Here is a 24,906-nt window from a genome sequence, read left to right as displayed (position 1 = left end):
TGTAAGCAATACGCAATAGACCTACATTGCAGATATCCAGGGTCACATAACCCACTCCACATAGCTTCTGTTTATGGTAAACACATGAAACCGAATGTAGCACAGACCACTCAGTCATCAGTGTTCAATGGAATAAAACCAAAGCCACGTGTAATGGGTTACGTGGTCCTGAGTATCATCTGCAATGTAGGCTACTACGCATTATTTACACCATCTTAAAGTCAAACCACTTCATATTATGCACAGGAACTATGCTGTCAAGGCACAAATAACATTCCATTTATTAACACTGTGTTTATAAGAATGGCCCACTGTGATATATTTTTGAAAAGGTCTTGACGAGCTTAATTGAAATATTGAATAGTAAATATATAGTGTCATTTAAAAAAACAATGTTAAAATAGAGAAAAAAATGTTCTGAATTGAAAGGTGGAATTCACAATTATTTCGCGAGGGACCGGGGGGGGGGGGTGTTTTTTTTTTCTTGACCTTACATTGCACATTCCAGATAAAAAAAAAATCCTTTGATTATCATCTGTTTTCATGATGGACTGAATGCAAAGCCAACACTTCGAGATGATGGAACATGCTGTGTCTGGTTGCCTATAGGATGTCAAAATAGAGTGTTGCCTTAAGGATATTTATGAATTTCTGGAAAGGTGACAAAAATTAATCGCTCTGATAGATGAATTTAGGAAGAAGTAAAGAAAGATGAGCTTTTCTGTCGTAATGAACATGTTTCTGTGGGCCGTGATGTCAACTTTTGGCCCTGCCCTCGTACAGTAGAGTTTGAGGAGAGTTTGAGCGACACTTGCATATATGTAACAGCATTATTTACACCAATATAATATGTTGCATTGACTAACACACTTATTTTGGATGAAGTTTAGAGTAAAATTATATAAACATGATACTGGCATTCTTTGTGGACATAATTTTCTATCTTAGAAACAAAAAAGAAAATTTCTCTGTTAGATATAAGCTGATTCATTACATATATAGGGATATTAGCGAATATAGAAATTATCTTTGTATTATTAAAATATTTGTATTAAAATTGTATTTTAAATCAACATCAATACACATTTGCAGCCTTAATTAGCGTCTTTTTTAATTTTCAGGTCTTCACAATAGCTAAAGGTAGGTTGACTTCTCAGAGTTAGTTTTGTGTCATCATTGTTCAATATTGTGGGGCAATGAAACACGAATTTAAGACTGATATAGGTACATCTGATCATGGTTTAGTTTAAAGTAAAATTATGCATAATATTTTGTAATGTTTACATCCATACACAAGAATTGTTTAAAAGAATGTAAAAATCTCATTTCACAACTTTTTCTCGGAAACTGAAAATTACTCGAAAGCTACATGCAACTGTAATAATTAAAACAATTCGTTCACAGTATTTGCTACTTTTTGTGCCTGATTGATTGTTGTGATGTGGGTCATTGCACCTCTTGTCATGTCAGTACTCATGTCTGCATGTGCACCCTCTCTCTCTCTTTACTCTACCTAGTTTCTTGCACAATACGATATTATTATGATCCTCGTGACATTCAGTTCACTTTGAAGTTGCTTTCAATATTCAGTATATTCTAAATTGTTCTATTTATATATGTATTATAAAACTGTAGCCTTGTTAGACCTTATATTCTGCTTAGGGTGCACACTGCGCACTTCTCTGTCCAGCATTTGAAACTCCGAAATTTAATTTTGATTACATCCTTAATGTATAAACAAGCTTTATTTTGAGCTGGTTCTATGTGTTTATTAGTTTCTTTGTGTCAGTGATGACAGTGTATAGAAGGGGTAGACCTTATATGTATATAACTTGTGTGTGTATGTATATATATAAATAATATTTCTAGTTATTTAATCGAAAGGATTATATTGTTTATTATCACCAATAGATTTCACATCTTGTTTATATGAAAAATTAAACGAAATTGGAGTAATAGTACAATGAGTGATGAATTTGTTGTATATACTAATAGTTCGATAATTGTGTAGCCTATAGTCACAATCATGCCGTGGTATGAAAGAAAAATTTCACAACCTCGAGCGGGAATCGAACCTGCGACTTCCTGTTCTCCATCAGGCGCTCTACCACTGAGCTATCGAGTTCGTCTCACGCCAAAGGCTTGGAATTATCCTTTCATACTGGCGACTCTGTTATAGAGTACTGTCCATAGCGTCTGATCTAGTCAGCACTGCTTATGGGTTGAAAGAAACTTTACAAATGTAATCTTCAGCTTACGATGTTTGGTGACATATACACGTCCGTTGATGTGACATATTAATGAATTTAAATACTATTATAGTCACAATCATGCCATGGTATGAAAGAAAAATTTCACAACCTCGAGCGGGAATCGAACCTTACATTTGTAAAGTTTCTTTCAACCCATAAGCAGTGCTGACTAGATCAGACGCTATGGACAGTACTCTATAACAGAGTCGCCAGTATGAAAGGATAATTCCAAGCCTTTGGCGTGAGACGAATTCGATAGCTCAGTGGTAGAGCACCTGACCGGAGAACAGGAAGTCGCAGGTTCGATTCCCGCTCGATGTTGTGAAATTTTTCTTTCATACCATGGTATGATTGTGACTATAATAGTATTTAAATTCATGTGTAGCCTATTATTAAACATAGTCCTGATAATGGTACTGTATCATAGGTGGCGACTTTTTACTTCAAGTATGGGAGCAGGAAGGAATCATGAGTTATCAGGTGGTATATGTAATTGTACTCATGTGATACACAGCTACTACACTTAACATAAAGTTCGTATTAATTTTTACCTGTTTCAGCTTATATTTATGTTACATCCGAAGTCAAAGCGACATGACTGTAATAAGAAATTATATTTCGTTTGTATCTAATTAACTGTTGTAATTTAACTACTGTTTCACATAACATGTTCGTGCATTGTTTTCAAAAAATATTTATCAGACCAGAAGAACATGTTCGCCCCTGTACTCCTGGAGTCGGCACCAGTGAATTTTATTTTAATGTCATTGAACATTTAGATTTTTGTCAACAGACGTGGGTAAACATAGAAAAAAAAAAGAAAAAGTGGAATCCAAATGCGAAAATGAAATTTTTAATAATTTAATTTTGAATAATAGTTAGAACTATTAGAAACTAATTGACTCTCTTTTTCTGCTCAATGATGGGTACTTAATTCTGCATCATTCACCCAAGAATCCCCATTTAGGAGTGATGCGACGAAGCCGTAGTTTTTTTTTTTTTTTGCCTCTGCTTCAGCATTGTCCTCAGTGCACCAAGGGAGGCGAACTACTATTATTATGATGATGGAGGAATGGAAGAATCCCAGTAGGAGAAGTTGGAGTACTCTGCAAAAACCTACCACCAACACTGTCTTTGTCCACCACAAATTCCATTTTCACTCGCTGGGATTCAGATCCAGGTTACCAGCTTGGGATAGCAGACACTCTAGCCATTTGGCTAATGGTGTGCCCAACTAATTGAATATATATCCCATTAACGATAAAGTGAAGTATTGTTATAATAAAACTGAAATTCACACCTACAGAGAATGCAAAATGAAGGAAGATTTCTAAATTAAACCCTGAATTACTATTCAGAAGAGGAAATATACCTTTGAAGGCAGAGGAAGAGTTCGAAAAGTAAAAATAAAACTGAAGTATAACAAAGTCAGTGAACAAAATCTGCTTCGTACTGAAGGAAAATTTCTCGTGAGTCAGTATTATGTGGACTGCTTTCATTTGATGTGCTGTTAGGGAATTCCATAACTTGTGAGGCTCTTTACCTTACTGATGTTTATAAAATAAAACACTAGACATTTAAGGACACATCGTCTGTTGGAACTTATTCCAGTTGCTTCATGATACAACCTCGCAACATATTTCAAATGTACTTTATTTCAATACTTTAGTCTTTTTCTACTACTACTACTACTACTACTTCTTCTTCTTCTTCTTCTTCTTCTTCTTCAGGAAGTGCTACAGTATCATCTAGATGCTTTTGGTCTTTCTACGGACCAACATTAGATTCTCTCATGTTGTGGGCCTACCTGATCGTGTATAGTCAGAAATATGCAGGACTACCATGGAGATGCTCCAGGACAAGTATAGGACTCAGTTCCGTGGAATGGAGATTAATTACACCCTTGTCATAAATTGAGCCATATAATGCTTGGTTGGGAAGCATTTGCACTATCACTGTGCCATAGCGGTAGTAGATTACATTCTTTAATATTCATCCCCACCAGATATATTTTATTTGTTAGATGTTAGGTTCATTTTGTTCGGCATTTTATTTTGTATCTTTATTTCATCAGCATACGAAATTTAGACAGAAATTATTGTGAAGCTGTGAAGCTGTGAAAGTGTGTTTCGAGGTTTCCTCAATGATACAAGTTTTCAGAATCTCTGAAAAATTGGTTTTAGGTTTGCTGTCTATGTACAGCAACTTCTCCCAAAACTTTTGGATAGATCTGGTTCATATTCAGCATGTAATAGTCAATTTAATGATGCACGTGAAATGTAGTTAATCTTGTTAAAAATTAATAGATACTCATTTCAAATTAGAAACATAATTCACTCCATTTCATTGTAGTTCAAATGAAGAAAGATACGATTTTCTGAAAGAAATTAGTTTTCGATTCTTGATGGGGTCATAGATTTTCTCCATTGAGTTCGGCTGCACTATAGTCTTGGGGTTTATTCAGTTTCTAACAGAAGTGAGTAGCAGGGGTAATTCTCTGGGGGGTAAAAGGTGGCAGGTACATACTGCTAACATCTCTACTACCTCTAGTGCCACCACCTTTAGGGCCGATTTAGTCTATAATGGAATTGACTTTACCTTTTTAGAATTAGTTAGTTGCTACCTATATATACAGAATTATTTCTGTTTTATTTCGATTTTAGTGTAAGTTTTTATCCTGTCTGGGAGGTGGAAGCTGTTATAGAGGCCCCTTCCATAAAGTCGTCCTCAGTGGTCTGGCCATTGGATTAGAGGTTCACGGGTTAAAAAACCTGGTCAAGGCAATGGATTTTGAAGGGCAAAAAAATCGTAACCATAACTTCCTCCGAAAGGAAAATAAAGCTTAGATTCCTTTGTCATAGCTTTCCAGCACGTAGAAGAAACCTGTTCCTTAAAGAGGAGTGTACACAAAATTTATTGGCTCTTTCTCACTCATGTTGAATCTTGATACTCAATAAACTGCGCACTTTACATACAATAATATTACTACTAACTTTCTTGGAGTATTAGTTGTCACTGTTTACAAGTGGGTAAATTACCACAAAAAAACAAGTAGCGAATAACAGTGTTACTGAATATTGGAGGAAAAAAATATGTTTAGAATCAGATAGAACCCACTAATATATCTTGCCATTCAAATCACTTTAAGCAGTGAATTTTGTAAAGAATACAATAATATTATAAATGAGTACAGTATATGAATAGCCATTTTATGTGAATTTATTTGGAAGAATACCTTTCTTATTTCCAAGTTTTAAGCGAAAAATTATATGGAGTTTACAACAATTTTTTAAATTAAATTTTCTCAGTCTTCGTGCAAGTGCAAACAATTCAAGTTGTAATATATTTAAAGCCTTATTAACATTAATGAAACTTCCAAATTTTAATTCATTACATTGTTTGATCATGATATCTTAATTTATCTTTACATTTTCTTATTCCTCTTGTTTACATTTATATTTTTAGGTGAAAGTGTTAAGATGCATCAAGCCATTGGAATTGGAGGATGCTGTGTTGGGCCAATATGTTGGAAATCCAGATGGAGAAGGCGATGCTAAATATGGTTACTTAGATGACCTTACAGTCCCAAAAGGCTCCAACACTGCAACATTTGCTCTTGCTGTACTCAAGATTAACAATGAACGTTGGGATGGTGTTCCCTTCATTTTACGCTGTGGCAAAGGTTAGTCATAAGCAGTAGCAGCTGGTGGTCAAAATAATGAGTGTGCTACAATTCCTATATTGGCCTACTGTATACACTTATATGTATTTATCTTAATTTGAGACTCGCCTAGTGACGAAATATGAAATCCATACGACGTTCCTTCCTACTGCAGAACTTGTCAATTACCCTGGTGTTAAACCCTTCATCTTGGACATCATACTCTTTTCTATTGACAGTGTTGCAAGAGCAGTGAGGCGATCCTGGGACATAGTGTTCCTTAAAAACGTTTTTATGCGTTTCAAGCAAGAAAACATCTTTCTGGCTCAGCAGTGGTCATTGGTGTTGTAACCAAAATATTTAACAACTTCGTTATTTCACAGAACGGATCCTGTGAATTGTTGGATGCTATGTATCGTAACAATTGAACAGCTCCATCTATATTCCGGAAGGCAGGTGTTCCGTATAGAACTTAAAGTTGTGTCTTTAACACTCTTTTGTTCAGTACAATATAGCTGTTGACAGCAACTTCAAGTTCGCATTCAGGAAAATTAGGCTATGCGAAAAATTGCCACAAAATTTGCTGTTTAACAATTTTGTTGCGTCTAGATAGCTTAAAGACTGGAAACGGTGAGTAGTTTTCTGAATTATACGGTCACATACTTCCTTGGCTTCAGTTTTCTGGGATTCCATTCTCCGTCGCTTGCTGACTGGTTCAGGAGGAACCTCAAAAACCAGGTAGACGGCAGCAGCAGTCAGACACTTGAATTACCAAATAGGCCTACATTGTAAATAGTTCCGAGTCCTTCCACAAACAAGCATTCTTTCGTTACGCTTTACTTTTGCAATCTCCAAGCTGTGTTGTGCTGAAGCTGACTACAGCACTTTCCCGCGAAAAAATAGCCAATCAGGGCAGTGATTTCAGCTTCGCACATCCGCATTAATTGTCTACATTCTCATGTAGACTTTTGAGTAGCACATTGTACCCCCTGAGGCACCAAAGAGCTAAGACTGAAGAACTAAATACTCTATAACGCGCCATGAACATAACCACGGGAAATTGTCAAATGGCAGATCAGATACTATGGTGGCATTGCAAATACATTATTTGAGCAAAAATTATCATTGTGCTGTAGCACTGTAGCACTGTAGCACATAAGGACAGGCTGCCCCTGGTCATAAGTAGAGCCTGTGTGTTTATGACTGAAAAAATATTAGAAAAAGCAAGCATTTATGACCTTAAAGACTGTGAAAATATGACCATAATATGACCTAATCATTTTCTGACTTTTTAATGTGTTATCTACCCTTTGTTCGAAATAGAATTTTACTCATTGTTTTAAAAATACAACACTTATTTAAGTATTGATCTATATTATTAAAATTTGTCACTTACCGGTATATAATATTCAATCTAGAGTTAAGTCAGATAACATTTCATTGAACATATAAAGAACAGAAATATTACACAATGATGGAATGTTATACAGAATTGCAGTAGCAAATCACATAAATTTTAAAGATTTCAAATTGAGGGGGGGGGGGAAATTACTTTCTGTGAGCATAGATTGGTCATGTAAAAAGCTGCGCTAAACATCTCAAGATGTTAATGGAGCATATTTGAAGTAAGTTAAATGACTGCTGTTGAATTCAGGCTCATCTTCATCGAATATTACTGACTTATTGCACAGAATATCACCAGTCTTGCAGAGTGTACAGTACCCTTGATTCCAGTCCCAACACGTGAGGATGGGCTGGGGAGGCAGTGGTACAGTAGGGGCAATTTCCTTTAATTTCTGATGTTGGAAAATATATTTACACCAATAATTGGAATTTCAGGAAACTTATTCACTTCATTGATTTAAAAGAAAATTCTGAGAAGTTACAAGCGACAATTCAGGGATATGTAAAATCTTTTGTAAAACAACTGGTAAGCAAATGATTAAAAAGGATGCATTAAAAAGGAATGAAATTTGACTGAAATATGACCTAATTATAAAAGATGATCGAAATTATGAGGAAAGTCTAAAAAGAGGCTAAAATATGTTATTATGTGACCAAGAAAAAGCATCTAATTTCATTCAGAATATGTTAAGACATGTTTATTTTAAGTTTACAGTGGAAATAAGAAAAGGGAAAATACATGACCTACCATAAATTTGGGTCCTATTCATAAGACATATTCTTTGAATGATTTTAAGAAATGCTATATACAGAATTTCTATTTTTGCAATATGTATGTCATTGCAGAATATGACCCAACATATTTTAGAGGCAGTTTTTAATTTCACTAGTCAACAATTTTTAACTTTCTTTAATATTTTCTATTACAGCAGTGAAAAATGGAATGAATTTTTTTATAGTGAGAAGGAAGAAAGTCGTATTAACAATATGGGCAAAATCTTAATTCAACTGAAAAAAAGAAAGATTAGAAATATGTAAAGATAATTATTAATCGACACAGTCTCTTCATTGAAAATTTACAAACCATGGAAGTCTTCTGAGAAGGAAGGTATATTTTCAGTTTTCAATGTGGAGATTCTGAGAAGATTTTCTGGAGTATGAAACTCTGAAAGGACCAAGATATTCACATCCTGAAATTTGAAATTGAAAAGCTAGGAAAGAACTGGAGCACAAGAGACCTTTTGCGGCATACATGCTATGATACCAGCATACAAAACATGTTCCTTAAAATCTTTCCCTTCAGAAAAACAGTTCTTATCCCCTCAAAATTCGGTTTTCTTTGAGTCTGGCAAACTAAGATATAAGACTGACCACCAAGGATGACATCCAGATTAAAGTAAATGTATTTATTTTAAGAATAATCATTGTGTTAGGAATCGTGAAATAAATTTTGTCTGGTTGCAACAATAATAAATTAATTTTTTTTTTTCAGCATTGAATGAACGAAAAGCTGAAGTTCGAATCCAATACCGTGACGTACCTGGTGACATCTTCAGTGGAAAACTGAAGCGAAATGAACTAGTGATCAGAGTACAGCCTGGAGAGGCTGTGTATGTAAAAATGATGACGAAAACTCCTGGAATGACTTTTGATATGGAAGAGACTGAGCTCGACCTTACGTATGGCAGCAGATACAAGGTAAAAAGCTATTTTCTTTCCACACTGTCTATGAGTACCTATGCATTGATTCCAGTAATTGTAGTTAATTTTATTATTCTTTTAAAGTTTATTTATTCACACAGAAGTACACACAGATGGATGTTACTTCCAAATATCCTGATTAAATTTAGAAACTTCTAGAGGCATTGCACAATTAATAAATAAATAGGCCTACACCTCTCACTATATAAATGAAGGCTTTAAAATAGTGGAAATATCTTGATTACATATAGTAAATTGGAGATAATAAACACGTTTTCTAAATTGAAGTTCACAAGTTCTTGCACTCTATAGGTAAGAAATAAAATCTGTCAGTTTAATTCCTAAGAAAATCACTCTGTAACAGGGCTTCAGAATAGGTATTTTTGTAAAATTGTGTATTTTAGTAAACCATTTTATTTCAATTCATTAAGTTTAAGAAATATTAGGTACTTGGAAGTTGTACTAATCTCAAGTTTACAAATACAGTACAAGTGATGATTTTATCAGCAAATCATTGGTCATGGGAAGATAAGAATGATAGAAAAGAAATAAATAAGAAAAGGAAGGGAAAGGGAAAACACTTGACTCTCTCTCTGCAAGCAATTTTAAATGTTCAGAGGATTTATGGATAACTATGTTTATGCTTTCAATGCTTCTTGACGCAATGCAAGCAAATTCAAGTAGAATTTGGCAATTAACTTATATTGAATAGGGAATCAATACTATATTGTGAACAGCTATTTAGAGTGATAATATATTCTTCATTTTCTTATGTTTGCAGTTCAGTTTTCATTATTAAATTAGTTATAAGAGTGTTTAGTTCATACTGCAGGTTGATAATATTAAAAGCCAATTTTAAGCAATGAAGTCATAGATTAATTAATTCATATTATTTTGTATATGACAAACATAACATTGTGCCTACAGTGTTTTTATAGAATTAAATAAAATATAAAATATTTGAGTACGAATTTTTGTGTAATTCTTATGAGAATCGTTAACTTATGAAAACACGAAAATTGTTTAATGAATTTTTTGAAGGAAAATTTCATGTTATATTGTGTGGAAATATTTCTTGCAGGAGGTCAAGATGCCGGACGCATATGAACGACTTATTCTGGATGTATTCTGCGGTTCACAGATGCACTTTGTTCGATCTGATGAACTGTCTGAGGCTTGGAGGATTTTTACTCCTCTGCTTCACCGTATTGAATCTGAGAAGATACAACCAATTCCATATGTGTTAGTATTCAGAAAGACAATTGAAGACCTATCTTTCCAAAGGGGCTAAGTGCCAATTTGTTTAATTTCATTTTATTCAGTCTAAGGAAGATAGTACATCCGTATGAGCATATCATACTAAATGGGCTCTGTTGTAGTTCAGCTATGACTCATTCGTGCGCCAAAATGTTGTGTTGGAAGTATCTCAACATGCATTTGGCAATGTGTTTTTCATCAGTATCTGAGAAACTTGTTTTTAACACTTTGCCCCTTTTGGAAAGGTAGGTCTTCAATTTATATTTTCTTAAGATTGTACGAGTAATAAAAATATGCAGTATATTGAAAATAATTTTACTAATACAAAATTAACAAAAGAGTGTATACTGTATAATATATAGAAAATTTTTCGGTCTATATAAATTCATTATACAGTGTTCAAAGGAAAGTGTTACACACCTACATGTTAGACAATATCAAAAAAAATAATACCTACAGAGCTACAAGGTCCTCATTGTTCGAGAGTCACTATAAAAGTAATACACCACATTTTTTAAAACAACTTCTAATTCACAGCTTTGCTACTTACACAGTGCGTAGAAATATCCTTCCTTCTTCTTTTCCAACTTATTTCATTTACTTCCCGCGAGGGTTGCAACTGCAGCACTAATTCAAAATTTCTGCTGCATTTGAGTCAGTCAGAAGCAAAGAACCATAATTAAGTTTTTTGTATGCTAGCATGATATGGTAGGAAACATCCACAAGAGGTTACAGCAAGTGTATGAGGAAGATGCTGTCGATTGCAGTACAATTAGTCATTGGGCACAAAAACTGTGGCCCTGCTTCATGCTGAACACATTTTGAGAGAGGATTGAATTGTAAGAGTGTAGTGTTGGTCTAAAGATGCCTTCTCATACACTGCAAGTCTGTATAAAGAAGGAGGTTAAATAATAAGCCAAAGATTAAAAATAAATATGTGTGTTTATCTTTTCCAGGTATGGGTCGCGAGGACCAAGAGAAGGTGATGAGATGTGCAACAAACATGACTTCAAGTATTATGGATCATATAAGTGGGTAAAAAACCACTAATGTCATTACTTACGACATGCCCTAACTGTGCATAAATATTGTACATAAAGCTTCTTAATCCATTCCATTTGTGTATAGATCCATAGGACGACAGTGAAATGATTAAACAGAATTCAGTGCTGATATCTTTTGTACAAGACGCACTTATAATACTTAAAGTTGCTATAGATATACTCAGATTTTAATTATATACTTTACATTAAATTATAAAAAGAAATAAGATGATGCACACATTCTTTTGTGTACCATGTGCATAACCTGATACAGCAAACTCTGAACCTGAGACTGGTGGCCACACTAGTGTCTATTCAGAACTGAAGTACGATTGTAATGTACTGTACGGGTACAATGAAATCTGACGCATGTTTCGCGCCTTTCATTAACTTAATTGCAATTGTGATGTCAAATGTAAAAAGAAATTTAAATAATATATATGAGAATCTTTTTTTAAATAAAAAATTAATTAATTTGTGAAATTGTAAAACATAGGCTACCTGTTAATATTGAAAAATTAGTATTAGTTACTTACATATAAACCACGACCAAACTTTTTTTCGTTATTAACACTATTGTTTCACAAGGATACATTTCACGCTACAGTTTCTACTCATTCCACTGCAGTAAGTCCACTATTTTGTCGACTGTACCTGTTGAACTCCAACTTGCACTTCTGTATCCTTTTAATTTCCTTTTAATTTTCTTCATTCAACCTATCCATCACAACCTCATTTTCATATGATTCGTTGTCATTGTCTGTGCCTACATTAATTATGAATTTATTTATTTCTTCATCCATCAGACCATTTATTCTCTAATATTCTTTAAAAATATTATAGACGTGTGTAACTGCAGCAACCCACTCATCTTTTGTAACATTTCTGAAAACTTAGGGTGTTAATTTTTGAGATCAGAAATTGACAGGTTAGAAACATTCTGCACAATTTTTTTGCTTTGTTATATTCCAAACCAGTTCAATAGGATATAAATCCGGATGCTAAAATCCTGTCTATTGAATATAAGGACTGTATATTTGCCTACTAGAGCGAGAAGTTCGGATCTGGAAAGGTACATTAATGTTCATAAGCTTAATAACAAACATACAGGTACTGGAGTTTGAAGAGAGTGCCCTTAACAACAGACTATTGAAGTTCATAAAGAGAGTGAGTGAGTTTCCTATGCCTTATGATCGGAAACATTATCAAGGACTTTCCCTAGTAACAGTGAAATCAATTGATTTATAGTCCAGTTTCTGAAATTGTTGTCATTTATATAATCATAGTAGTCGGCAGTATGATATGAGACATGGAATCGTACATTAAAAAGGCATCAGAAATAAAAAGCCCATTCTTCCCCTCTCCCAAATGTCATTGGTCTGCACTACTATTAGTTAAGACCCCTGGATCACTTTCATTTTGCCAACACTTGTTCACTCTATAATGTGCGTGAGTCCAGGTTTTTTCAGTGTAGGCCTAGACAGTGAGCCTTTTCTCGATGACTGCAGTTCGTTTGATAAATCGCAAGTAACTCATCTGCTTCGCAATAATATAATTTTGTTCTTCCATAAAATGCTTTTATCTTTTTGAAAGCAGACTTTTTTGCCATTTGTCTCGAGAGTTTCCCTACTGCCCTTGAAGTCAGTTCCAAATTTTCAGAAATGTAATAATTTCTGTAGTGTAAGAAATATTTTTTATTGTCAAATAGCTTAGAAGCTGTCATTATAATAACATTCAAGTCCCAGTCATCACATTTAATTTTATTATCAGAAAACTTTTCTTCTTATCTGAAGTTGACAATAGTTTTTCCTCCATTTCTGCACTTGCCTTCATTCCTAATTTTGCACATTGTTTCCTTACTTAATTCAAACATGGAGCACATATGTTTAGTATTCTTTCGATATGTATCGTATCCCTTTTTTCACAGAATTTAATAACATGAAAAATGAAACACCTCATTCCTCAGCGTATTTGTGTTTATTTTGAGAGTCTATTGCTGAACTGAAGTGAGTGTACTGCAGATGAATTCATTGCGTCAGTGTTAAACTTGTCATTTTCCTGTTGGGTTTAGAGTTGGCTGTGTCATTTTATAAAATAGGACAGCATTCCATAACTAATTTGCTTTTCTACTCCTCGATACATTTGTCAGATATTTATTTTATGAAATATATTTAAGTACTATTTTATTGGAAAACATGAACATAGTTCGATTGTTTTTAATTAAGATGCAATGAGAAAATAAACTGTTTTATAAACAAAACAATTTCTTATTTTATTTCTTTACAGGCATAAATGATTTTACAAGGATCATATAGATCTGCTTCTAGGGAAAAATTATGTGTAGCCTGGATAAATTGTAGTGACTGTCAAACAGCCCCACTACACTACTATGTCTATACCTCACTACTGTTTCCCTCTGTCTGCACAACTGCAGTCCATGCAACCATATGTACCGATTCCACTCTCACCACTGATGATCTCACTAAACCTGCACCCATAATATACTCGCTTTACTAGCACCTCTGTTAATACTACGAAATTATAAGAGTCTTGGTTAAGTGACACGTAAGCTGATTTCTGTGACAGATAGTCACAAATTCAGTGACAGGGTTAGAGTGTTTGTTCAGAGGATAGGTATATCTTACTCATAAGCAGGCTTCGAGACTTCGGACCCGATAGAGCAGTTCAGTGGGAAATCCGCATAACGGCGCACTGAATATAGTGGTAAAGCATACAGTGGGTGGGGGTACTGTAGAATGAATGACAACAAATATGCAAAGGAAAACGCTCTGAATTTGAAGGTTCTGACGAATAATTTTCATACAAACCTAATTTCAAACTGTATCTGAAACTATTACACGGTTAGAAAAGTCAGAGCAAGAGATGCCGGAAGCCCTCAAATTGAGGAATTGACACAGAGAATTAATGAGACACCAAGTACACCGGGTACTGAACGTGTAAAACAAGTGGAAATCAATTTTATGTAAAAATAACGGATATGGAGCATTTTGTAACATAAACAGCAAATTAGTGGACAGAGAGTCACCCGAGAATAAAGAACTGTCTCTTAGAGACTGCAATGATGTTAGATTTTTTCGTTTTGCTCCTATCACGTCATGCGACGTAGAGCGCAGCTTTCTACAGTACAAACTTTGGCAGATAACCGAAAAAGATTTACATTTGAGACACTGAGAATGTATCTTGCAGTAGGTACATTGCAATTCGGTACTGTAACTGCACTTCCTAAAGACGACCAATAGGATAAATGAAAAAAAAATAAAATTGCCACATGTTTATTTCCACCATTAACACTGTGTATAATTAAACACAAATGCTTATAAAAGACAGGAGAATAAATGCTTTTCACATTCTTTTGACATTGTCATTGTTTAATGCATATTTACTTTCAGAATGTACATATGTGTGTTTCCCCATACTACCGTACTGTACTCTATAGCAACGTTGTTACCTCAACACATCTCTGTCTACCTGCAGCGAGTCAACAACCTATAGTGCATGCACAGTAAACTTATTGTATTGGGTCCAAAGTCTCGAAGCCTGCTCATAAGATTCAGTGATAGGCCGAGTTTTGTGAGAGAGAGTCCTGAGGCTAGTGACACTAGGGTGAATTCAGCGACAGCCCTGAATTCAGCGACAGAATTAGGATGTTTAGTGAGGGGAATATCCTCTGATTGAAGTTCTGGCTGAGATATATACCGTATTGGTCCGAATATAAGCCGCACTTTTTATTCAAATTTCAAACTCGAAAAGTTGGGGTGCGGCTTATTTGCGCGGCCGATAAATTTAAACTTGAAATGTGGCGCATGTTGCTACCGGTAATTTTATCATTTTGAAATGGAGCAACAATGCCACGCGCTCGTGTTTGAAATTGTCAGCAGTCGTATGGTATATGACGCAACAATGTACCAGTCTTCATATTACAGTGATCGTACTCTTTTGTATGATAGGACAGATTAAAACAGTTTGTACGTAGCTACGGGTTCAGCCATGAGTGGAAACGTAGAAAGAAAAGCTTCAACAAGCTTGGGAATTCGGCGCAGTTACGACGCTAGTTTCAAACTTGCAGTTATTCGTCATGCTAGGAGTACGTCTAATAGAGAAGCCGGCAAAAAGTTTAGTGTGGATGAGTCTAATGTGCGACGCTGGATCGCCTCGGAGGATAAACTGAAAAATTCCAATACAACCAGAAAATCTTTCAGAGGACCCAAGGCTGGGAAATACCCTGAACTAGAACGTAGGGTCCTTTCCTTTGTACAAGACAAAAGGAAAGAAGGGATGCCTATCTCTCGACAAGTAATCCAGGTAAAATCGTTGGAAATAGCGAAGACCCTAAACATTCCACAGACAGAATTCCATGGGAGTATAGGTTGGTGCCGCAGGTTTATGCGTAGAAGTGGCCTTGTTCTCCGACGAAGCACTTCATTAGCACAGAGACTGCCAGAGGATTTTACTGAGAAACTCATCAACTTCCAGAGGCACGTCATTGAATTGCGTCAGCGCCACTCTTACCCCTTACACCAGATCGGCAATGCCGACGAGACGCCCGTATTTTGGGACATGCCGAGCAATATGACAGTTAACAATAAAGGGGCGAAAAGCATATCATTGAGAACAACTGGAAATGAAAAACAAAGAATCACTGTGATGCTGGCTGTTACGGCAGATGGAGGAAAACTGCCTCCGTACGTTATTCTGAAGCGTAAACTATGCCCAAGGAGAATTTACCTAAGGGATTAGTGATTCGTTGCCAAGAGAAAGGATGAATGACAACCGAACTAATGGTGGACTGGCTAGCTACGGTTTGGAATTGCAGACCAGGTGCGCTGCTCTGTAAGAGGGCTATGTTAGTATTTGATGCCTTTAAAGGTAACCTCACACCCGAAGTAAAGAAGAGAATTACTGCATTGAAGACAGACCTAGTCGTCATACCTGGAGGTATGACATCAAAATTGCAGGTGCTTGATGTCGTCGTGAACAAGCCTTTTAAAGACCATCTCCGAAAACAGTATTCGGATTGGCTTCTAGAAGGGGGTCATGCATTCACTCCATCTGGGAAGATCAAGAAGCCATCTGTCAGCCTTATGTGTGAGTGGATTCTCTCTTCATGGCACACGATATCACCAGATTCAATCATCAAAGGCTTCAAGAAATGCTGCGTGTCTAATGCTCTGGATGGCAGTGAGGACGACGCACTTTGGGCGGAGAGTGATGAACAAAGTGACAGTGATGAAACAAATACCGGTACCGGTAGTAGTGAAGTCAGCAGTGACATTGGAGAAGACGGTGATTAGTTGTACCGGTATTTTTGGTGATTTACCCACGTAATACCGTAATTGAAGAAAAAGTGTTTAAATAGTGTAAACAGTTTTGTAACTGGATAATGTGACAGGTAAATTTCACTGCACTCAATTTTCCTTTTTTTCTCATTCTGCTCTCAATTTTTCTTTTTTTTTTTCTTCTTTCCCCCTAAAATTAAGGGTGCGGCTTATACTCGGGTGCGGCTTACACTCGGGCCAATACATATATACATCTATTATCAGGCAGTACATCTCACTTGACGATATGTGTTGGAGGAAGAACAATTGTTTCTATGCATCTAAAGTCTGATTAGTGTAATATGTAATTAGTGAGCGATGTATGCAATGGAGGGGGAAAGAAACTGGCCACCCTACCCCATTATTTCCTGGCCTAGTTCCTCATAAGTGGTGCCTTCTTGGTATCACTTGTGAGGTTCAGACCTGTCTTCGGACAGTTGACTAAACAACAACAGTGAGAGTATAGCTATTTCATGAACAAAAGATTCAGTGACAGGTTAGGAAGAGATCTGTGACAAATAGCACCGAGTTTAGTGACAGGGTTAGAGAGTTTAGAGAGAGAGAAAAGATATATCTTGCACATAAGAGTCAGTAATACGCAAAGGTAGGTGTGTGTGTGCGTGCGTGCGGGCGCGTAGGACAAGTTCAGTGACAGAATTAGAGAGTTTGCCGAGGGGATAGCTAACTTGCACAAAATAGTCTGTGACAAGTAGGCTGATATCTGTGGCAGATAGCTCCAAAGTTAGTGATTGGTAGGCCGAGTTTAGTGAGAGTGTTATAGGATTTGGTGAGATGGGTGAGAATATATCTTGGACTTTGTACTTAAAGAATTTTCAAGATTATTTTTATTTGTTTATCCCAACTTTGTGGCAACGTTTTCTCTATTTTGCAGTCATTTATTACACATGCGCATAATTTAATTCCACCCTCTTACTCGCATTCCTTCACAAAAATCACTAAGAGATCTCGGTTGCTGTTTTCCATCGGCTGTCATAGTTATGGTCTTCAAGATGCTCTAAGGCAGTGGTCGTCAGCACTTGAAGTGTGTAGAGTGCATGGAGAGTAAGGAACTCTGCTCCGTCGTGCACAAGGGATAGAGAGACAGCATACCCGCCAGCAGTGTCTTGTCTGCAGGTAAGAGACGCTAGCCCGAGTGTGCAGTGTTTTGATGACCGCTGCTCTGGGGTATTATTAAAAGACTATATCGACAATGGTTTGCATCCCTTTCAATCTAAGGTAAGTAATTAATAATATATAACGTAATAAATAGGTATACACATAAGAGATGAGAGAGGATGAGGATGAGGATCAGAGATAGTAAGATTTGCACAACTTTATCTGAAAAAATACAAATTAAATTGAAAGAAGCAAGTGTGTGAATCTCGGGATGCGTCTCCTAAAGAAACTGCTAGCAAAATCGCACATAATTTTCTTACCCCTTAACTTGGCTTTCAGTTCCAACTGTTATTTGATAATACGGTACATTATTAAGATCAATGTAAAATGGAACAAGAAAAATATCTCATTCACATTCAAAATGTGCCACTTCTTGGAATCGTGAATAAAATTATTTGTGTAACTGTCTCAGCATCTCATTTTCTTCTATATATGACAGCAGATTTCAGTAGTTGTAACACAAATGAAAGTTTTGGAAAATGGGAAGTATCCCATTTGTTATATGATATTCAAATAATTATAATTTTACCGTAAATACCCTTTTTTCTTTCACATGACCTTCACTATATAGAGCAACATTCAAGGATTGAGTTATGTTGGCAAATAAATTATAAACAGTCTTTGTATCTTGTAACTCTGGAGCAGGTTTTTTATTTCCCTTCTAAGAATGTTTATATTTTTTCGCGTAGTTCAAAATACCTGTCCAATAATTCCCCACTATTAGACCAGGACACTTGAAAATAATGAAGTAATCCCCTATATTCATTTTCGTATTCAGAAAGATAAATTTCAAATTTGCTGTCAGTATGATATTCTAATCGTATGTCTTTCCTTTTTATAACATCACTCTTGGCGTGCTGCAGTTTCACTGTCTGTATATATGTGTCCTGGCCCTCTTAATATGATCCATATATCTTAATGTCGTCTATCATCAGATATCTTTTTTTCTGTTCCGAACTCTTCTCCCGTTCACCATTCCTTCCAGCGCATCCTTCAGTAAGCAGTTTCTTCTCAGCCAGTGACCCAACCAAATACCCCAGATCACATATGATCTAGGCAAATACCAATTCCTTTTTCTCTTCCTGATCAGTTTCAGCATAATTCTTTCTTCACTTACTCTTTCCAACATATATAATTTCTTATTCTGTCTGTCCAATTCACACCCCATTCTTCTCCATATCCACATTAAATTTTTAATATAATTTGTTGTGTAACAAGTACAGTACTGTAAATCAATATTATCAACAACAACGATGACGCCACGAATAGTGTCAAAATATTGTAATATAGGGAACTACTTTCAATTTGCACCTTCTTTATGTAGGTAATACAGAAAATCTCATCATGAAACGTATATTTTGGTCATTTTGTACACTATTTTTTACTTATTGTATGTAGAGGAACGTAGCGAAATTTCGTCAGGGACGTAGCGATATTTCTACTTTTTTTGTTGGCAACTCTGGAGCTGCGCTGCACGTTATGTGAATTGTTTCGTTGTGTTGATCTCTCGTTTAGTATTCGTGGCTGCGTTCAACCGGGACAACGCTGGGATAGCGAGTCATTTTTGCTGAGTTACAGCAGCTGTTGGTGGCTGAACGACCAGACCGCTGTGTTTACAAACAAACACGCCATTGTTCTGTCTACTCCGGCACCATTGGTTGATGTCTACCCCCTCCACTTTCGCTGGCTAACAGCAAGCTTGCAGCGAAAAAAATTTTGCTACGAAAAATGGCGGCCGCTATTCCAGCGCTGTCGGCCAGCAAGGCGTTCAGTGCTGTTGCTATTTCAGCGCTGTCCCGGCTGAACGCAACCAGTTCTGTATTGTTCAATGGTGTTTTAAGTGATTTTTTAGTATTGTCTATGATACGGGTACGTGGTGTTTTAGATAGAAAAAATTGCCTAAAAATCCAGTAAGCATGAACTTTTTAATAGCGTGATTCATCACAGAACAATCACAAGACAACGGACGAACAGTCTTGTGAACGGAAAATAAATTATCTTTCATTGCCCACGTCGGGAATCGAACCTCGATAGCTTGGCCAGGAAGCGCATGCGCTACCCCTATTACTACAACGGTAGACTACCAATTAATTACTGAATTAAAGGTTGTATTTCAGTTACCCAAAAGCGTTTTGTATGCATACCTATTCTAGCCTTTAGTACTGTTACAACTTGTAAAATGAAAAACAGAACTATGGTTAAAAATATTTTAATTTACATAGTTTCACTGATTAACTGTTAAGTTATTTAAATTAATAAATGACTACTTTACTGTGTAACATTTTAAATAATGATATTATTGTACCCGATTGACTAATTTCGATGTTTTTTTAATCTGCTGAATCCTAGTTGTAACATAGAGACCAACTTTTGCACCCACAAAAGCTCAGATTTTCTGGCCGCTCGTCTATTGCAGCACGCACATCTCCGTAGGAAAATCTGCCACCGCTGTCACAAAGGAAAGCTTTAAACCAGGGGTCGTCAGCACAGAACACGCTGGGGCTAGCCTCTCTTACCCGCAGAAAACACAGTGCACTATAGTGCTCTCGTAGCTGCTAGCGGGTATGCTCTCTATCTCTCCCAGTTGCACGACGGTGCACATGGGACTGCACCGCGTACCCATTGCACATTTCAGCGAGTGCTGACGACCACTGCTTTAAACTTTCAACTGTGGGGTGCATCTTCATGCAGGTAATGCCCTCAAGCACTGACCACAGTTCGTAGGCCAGTGGATTGAGGTCAGTGCTGGCAGATGGGAAATCAACAATAGCGATGAAGTTTGACACTTTTACTGAGGCCACCCATGAGTCGAATTTACCTTATGGGCTGGGCAGAATCTTCCTAGAATATCCACTGCATATTCCTGAACAAGGTGTTGCTCAAGTCTTTCACAGTGGTTCCAACATAGTGATTTCGTACACTCAAGTACTGGTTTTAACAACTTTTTCTAAAAAAAAAATGAAGTTTTGTGACAAGAGCATAACTCACCACCCACCGCATCATGACTGAGGAGGGATGATTGCCTGTTTGAACTGGCTTCCCGAAAGCTCCATGGTAAAGATTCTTTCATCAGTAAAGAGAATACTCTGGTGATCATTGTTGGCATACCATTAGAGAAGGCATCTGCATTTCAGCTTCCTCTACAGCAGGAAATGTCCTGTAGACTGATAGTAAGCTATAAGACTAAGATTTCAGTGATTAGCCTGGACATTGATTTTTTCGAGATGCTCTCGAGCCATCACTGGCTGCAGCTTCCAGATGGGATTCTTCCAAATATGAACTGTCGCTGCCTTATGAGCTGCTGGTGACCTCACATTTTATGGGCAGACTTCCATTGCTTAGCCTTCGATGAACCACTGGATAGTGCAAATGTTTGGGTGATTTTCAGTTTTTTAAGAGTTTGGATTTTCCAACCCTATGCAGAGCTATCACAACTCCTCATTCCTTATTCCATTTTAAAATACAAGTTAGACTTTCTCTTTCACAGTCGAACTGAGAATGAATGAGGGTGCATTCGAGCACAAGGGCGATTTATTACTCTGAAAACAGGAAATACAGGACACAAAAAAATTTTGCAAACGTGGTAAGACGAGGTATATTCTAAGATGAGTTGTAATTCTCATAGTAGAAAACTTTTGCATTAGATCTGCATATAATTTTTTCAGGCATGTGTACATGAAGCCTGAAGCTTTCTGTATACATTTCCAATCTTTATGTCACTACTGATCTCTTATATAAATTTGTATGTCTTGTTTGAAGCACGAAGCATACAAACTGCAGTACTGACATTCTGCTGACATTTAGTTTTGGCAGTGCTAACCTACTTTTCTTCTTTCTTTTTTCCACAGATCAAATGAAGGAGTTTATTACTGCAAAGTGGGATGATAACAGAAGAAATTATATAGATTGTAATGGAGAACATAAATGAATTAAAGAAGCAGCAGAGTGCAATTCATCCCGGTTTTGGGTCATATTTAGAATGTATGACAAGAGCTCTTTTCACAGGTCTTGCAGCTTTCACGCTGGGTAAGATTTGTAGTATTTCTGGATAATGTTAATATATACCGATTTTATTACCTAATATTTGGTTTTATATAAACGCTTAAAAAATTGCTTCTCATAAAGATGAAACTGAGACTGATATATAGAGACAATCCTTTGCCAATTTAGTAATTTTAGGAAAAAATCTGAATTATAATTGTGTTTTAATAATTGTTTAGGATAATTTATCATTCTATGACATGTGTAATTTATATTTCAATACTCTGCATTGCTTGAGAGAAGAACTCTGTGGATGGGAAGCTTTTATGGAGTTGTGAAGGGATAGTACTTTATTATTACATTGTATCGAACACTTTAGATTTCTCAGGGCACTATCTAGCAGAGAAGAAAATGCATGGTAATTCTCATTATACGAGAAACTAGAATGCAGGCTCCCACTATTGCATTCATAATTTTCTGTTAATGTTAATAATAATAATAATAATAATAATAATAATAAGCCCACAAAATCCCTTCAGGGCAAGGGCCTCCTACTTATATAGGGGTGGCTCGGTTATTTACTCACATGGGGAGCCAGTCCATACTGTTAATACTAGATTATTATTATTATTATTATTATTATTATTATTATTATTATTATTATTATTATTATTAATTTCAGTACATGGCATTGTGACTTTATCCTCTTTGGTGACATATGGTATTAGTTGACAACACTGAATAGATGACCAATTAGCTTTTTAGGAACTAATCTTATGTGATCCTCACTGCACCAGACTATTAACCTCTTGCAGAGCTCAACTTCTGTCATTGCATATGGATTATAAAAATAACTCCACGCAACTCACTATGAACAGTTTGCTTTATTGTATGACAGATTCCTTCTGTTTTTCATCCATGACGATATACATAAAACTACACATACCTGCAATACGTAAAGACTGCAGGAATCTAACTAAACATGAAAATCTCGGTTTTTTATTGTTACATCAGTTTATTTTTCTTTCTGGCATGTGATACTTACAATGATAGATATGGCACTTGACTTTAATTTCAAATAAATGGTGATAGAAGCCTCTTATGAATTGAATGCAGGCAGTGCTCTATTGTATCGCATTTTAAGTTCACACACACAGATGTACAAATAACATGCAAAGCAATAACCTCTGCATGAATAATCCAGACCATACTATCTTATACAAATATGTATTCGCTTGTTTTAGTAGTACAAATATAGCAGAAATGCTTATATGAATCAGGTTCCTCTCATTAACTTATTGAAACGTTACCATACAAAATTCCTTTAGAAGATAGATTATACAAACAAATCCACATACCTTGGAAGAGAAGTGTCATGGTTAGCACCATGCTCTGACTGCGGTTTACCATCGGAAAAACCCGAGTACTTTATTTGACAGGAGATTAAGTGGACTTTGGGGACATTCTGGAATGAGAACTATCCTGCCACCACCTGGGATTAACTTAGAACTTTCCTATTCATAGCGAGTTTCTATCAATAAGGTACCCAGTCAACTGAGCTGCAATGAGTGATTGGTAATTCCATAAATAGATGCCAGGAATATTTGGGAAATAGAAACAGACATTTTGAGCATTTTTAACTATATTATTTGTATGATTACATATTTTGAAATTATGGTTATTAAAATTTATATCAGTTATTTAATGTTGCAACAAATGTGTGAAGCTCAGGCTGTAGTGCATTTACCTGCTGATCTGAAGCTGCGCTTGGACGTGCATTCGATTCCTGCTTTGGATTTTTCGGAGATTCCCCCCATAAGACAAATGTTAAGTATTCTCATGGAAAATCCTCAGTCACATGCCAAATACCATCTTGCTATCACTGCTAAATAATTTAGTAGTTGATATGGAGTCGTTAAATAACAACTGAAAATTGTGGTTGTCTAGTGTTGGTGATAATGAGATGCCATGGACTACCGGACATTCACCATACAGTTGGGAATACCTCTGAAGAAACTTAACTAGATAATCAGCCCAAGTGAGGTTCGAACTCATGTCCAAGCACTGGATTGGAACATAAGTACTGCGTGCTAACCCTTCATCAGTGCTAGTAGCAATACAAATTTTTATAAGTTTGTGTTCTTCCGAATTGCTGTGTTGATGTGTCTTTGTAACCAAGTGTAGTAGCACATGTGCCCGTGGTTGCCAGATGTCCAGGATTGTTCTGAATTTTAATGGTGTGTCCTGTATTGAGTTATATTTGTCCTGGAATGTAAAAAAAAAAATGTAAACATACAATGTTTTGCTTGTTTGTTTAAAGTTATTTTTAAAATTCCTTATTCATTTTTTCAAGACCCTGTCCAAAGTATGTACAACATCATTGTCAATGCCACCTGGCACCTCCTATCTGATTGTACTGCAATAAAAACGATAATGCTATAGTATGTATTTGGTATTATACAGTACCGGTATCTTTATTCTTTACTCTTTTTGGAAGTTGATTTATTATTAATAGGATTTAAACACTGTATCATGCATTTTTTCTATATGGATCAGGCTTTAATATAATATTATTTTTCCAGACTTTATCAATAACCGAAAGAAAATTTCATAATTTAGCAAAATGTAACAAAATTAAAAGTTTCGGTCTTCTATATAATTAGCTTAAATACATAAAATATATAAAATCAGTTGTATTGCAAACTGAATTAATTAAAATGTGTAATCACATTAAGGTACGCAGTATCATCACTTATCCCAGATTCCTGATGTGAGAATCTGGCAATCCTGCATGTGCCAGTAGGAAAATTGCTGCATAGTTTTGTTCATTCTGTAGTTTATATATTAGATGATGAACATGAATGTATTCTGTTTATTTCATTTCAGCCTTTTCAAGTACTTTCATTGGACAGTCGCTTATGAAGAAACACCTTCCTTATGGAAGGAATAACTATATCTTAGTATCAGGTTGTCTAGCAGCTGCAGTCTCATACCAGGTGACCACACAACGTACAAAGTCTTGTCAGGCTGCTTGGATGGCTGTGGAAGATAAGCATACATATCTGAAGCAGACTGAGAAATCCACCCATAGCTGA

At 36.0% G+C, this 24,906-nt stretch overlaps 2 protein-coding genes across 3 annotated transcripts in view; both read left to right on the top strand.

Moving 5' to 3' along the window:
* Positions 1 to 13,581, top strand: part of Zw (glucose-6-phosphate 1-dehydrogenase Zw) — a 93,825-nt gene extending 80,244 nt beyond the window's left edge. For both annotated transcript variants that reach the window (XM_069836995.1, XM_069836996.1), the window contains exons 7-10: positions 5,718 to 5,934; positions 8,810 to 9,015; positions 10,100 to 10,260; positions 11,232 to 13,581. In XM_069836995.1, coding sequence (XP_069693096.1) covers positions 5,718 to 5,934; positions 8,810 to 9,015; positions 10,100 to 10,260; positions 11,232 to 11,325 — 678 coding nt within the window. In that variant the 3' untranslated portion in view covers positions 11,326 to 13,581. The remainder of the gene's footprint in view (positions 1 to 5,717; positions 5,935 to 8,809; positions 9,016 to 10,099; positions 10,261 to 11,231) is intronic.
* A 5,769-nt stretch (positions 13,582 to 19,350) lies between these two features.
* LOC138707493 (transmembrane protein 141) lies at positions 19,351 to 24,906 on the top strand. The gene is made up of 3 exons (XM_069836994.1): positions 19,351 to 19,699; positions 21,679 to 21,856; positions 24,698 to 24,906. The coding sequence occupies exons 2-3, from the start codon at positions 21,742 to 21,744 to the stop codon at positions 24,904 to 24,906; spliced, it is 324 nt and encodes a 107-aa protein (XP_069693095.1). The 5' UTR covers positions 19,351 to 19,699; positions 21,679 to 21,741.

The sequence above is a fragment of the Periplaneta americana genome, chromosome 10 (genome assembly GCF_040183065.1).
Source record: "Periplaneta americana isolate PAMFEO1 chromosome 10, P.americana_PAMFEO1_priV1, whole genome shotgun sequence".
In the NCBI taxonomy this organism is placed as follows: domain Eukaryota; kingdom Metazoa; phylum Arthropoda; class Insecta; order Blattodea; family Blattidae; genus Periplaneta; species Periplaneta americana.
The sequence above is the reverse complement of the archived record's forward strand: the minus strand, read 5'-3'. Positions and strand labels throughout refer to the sequence as shown.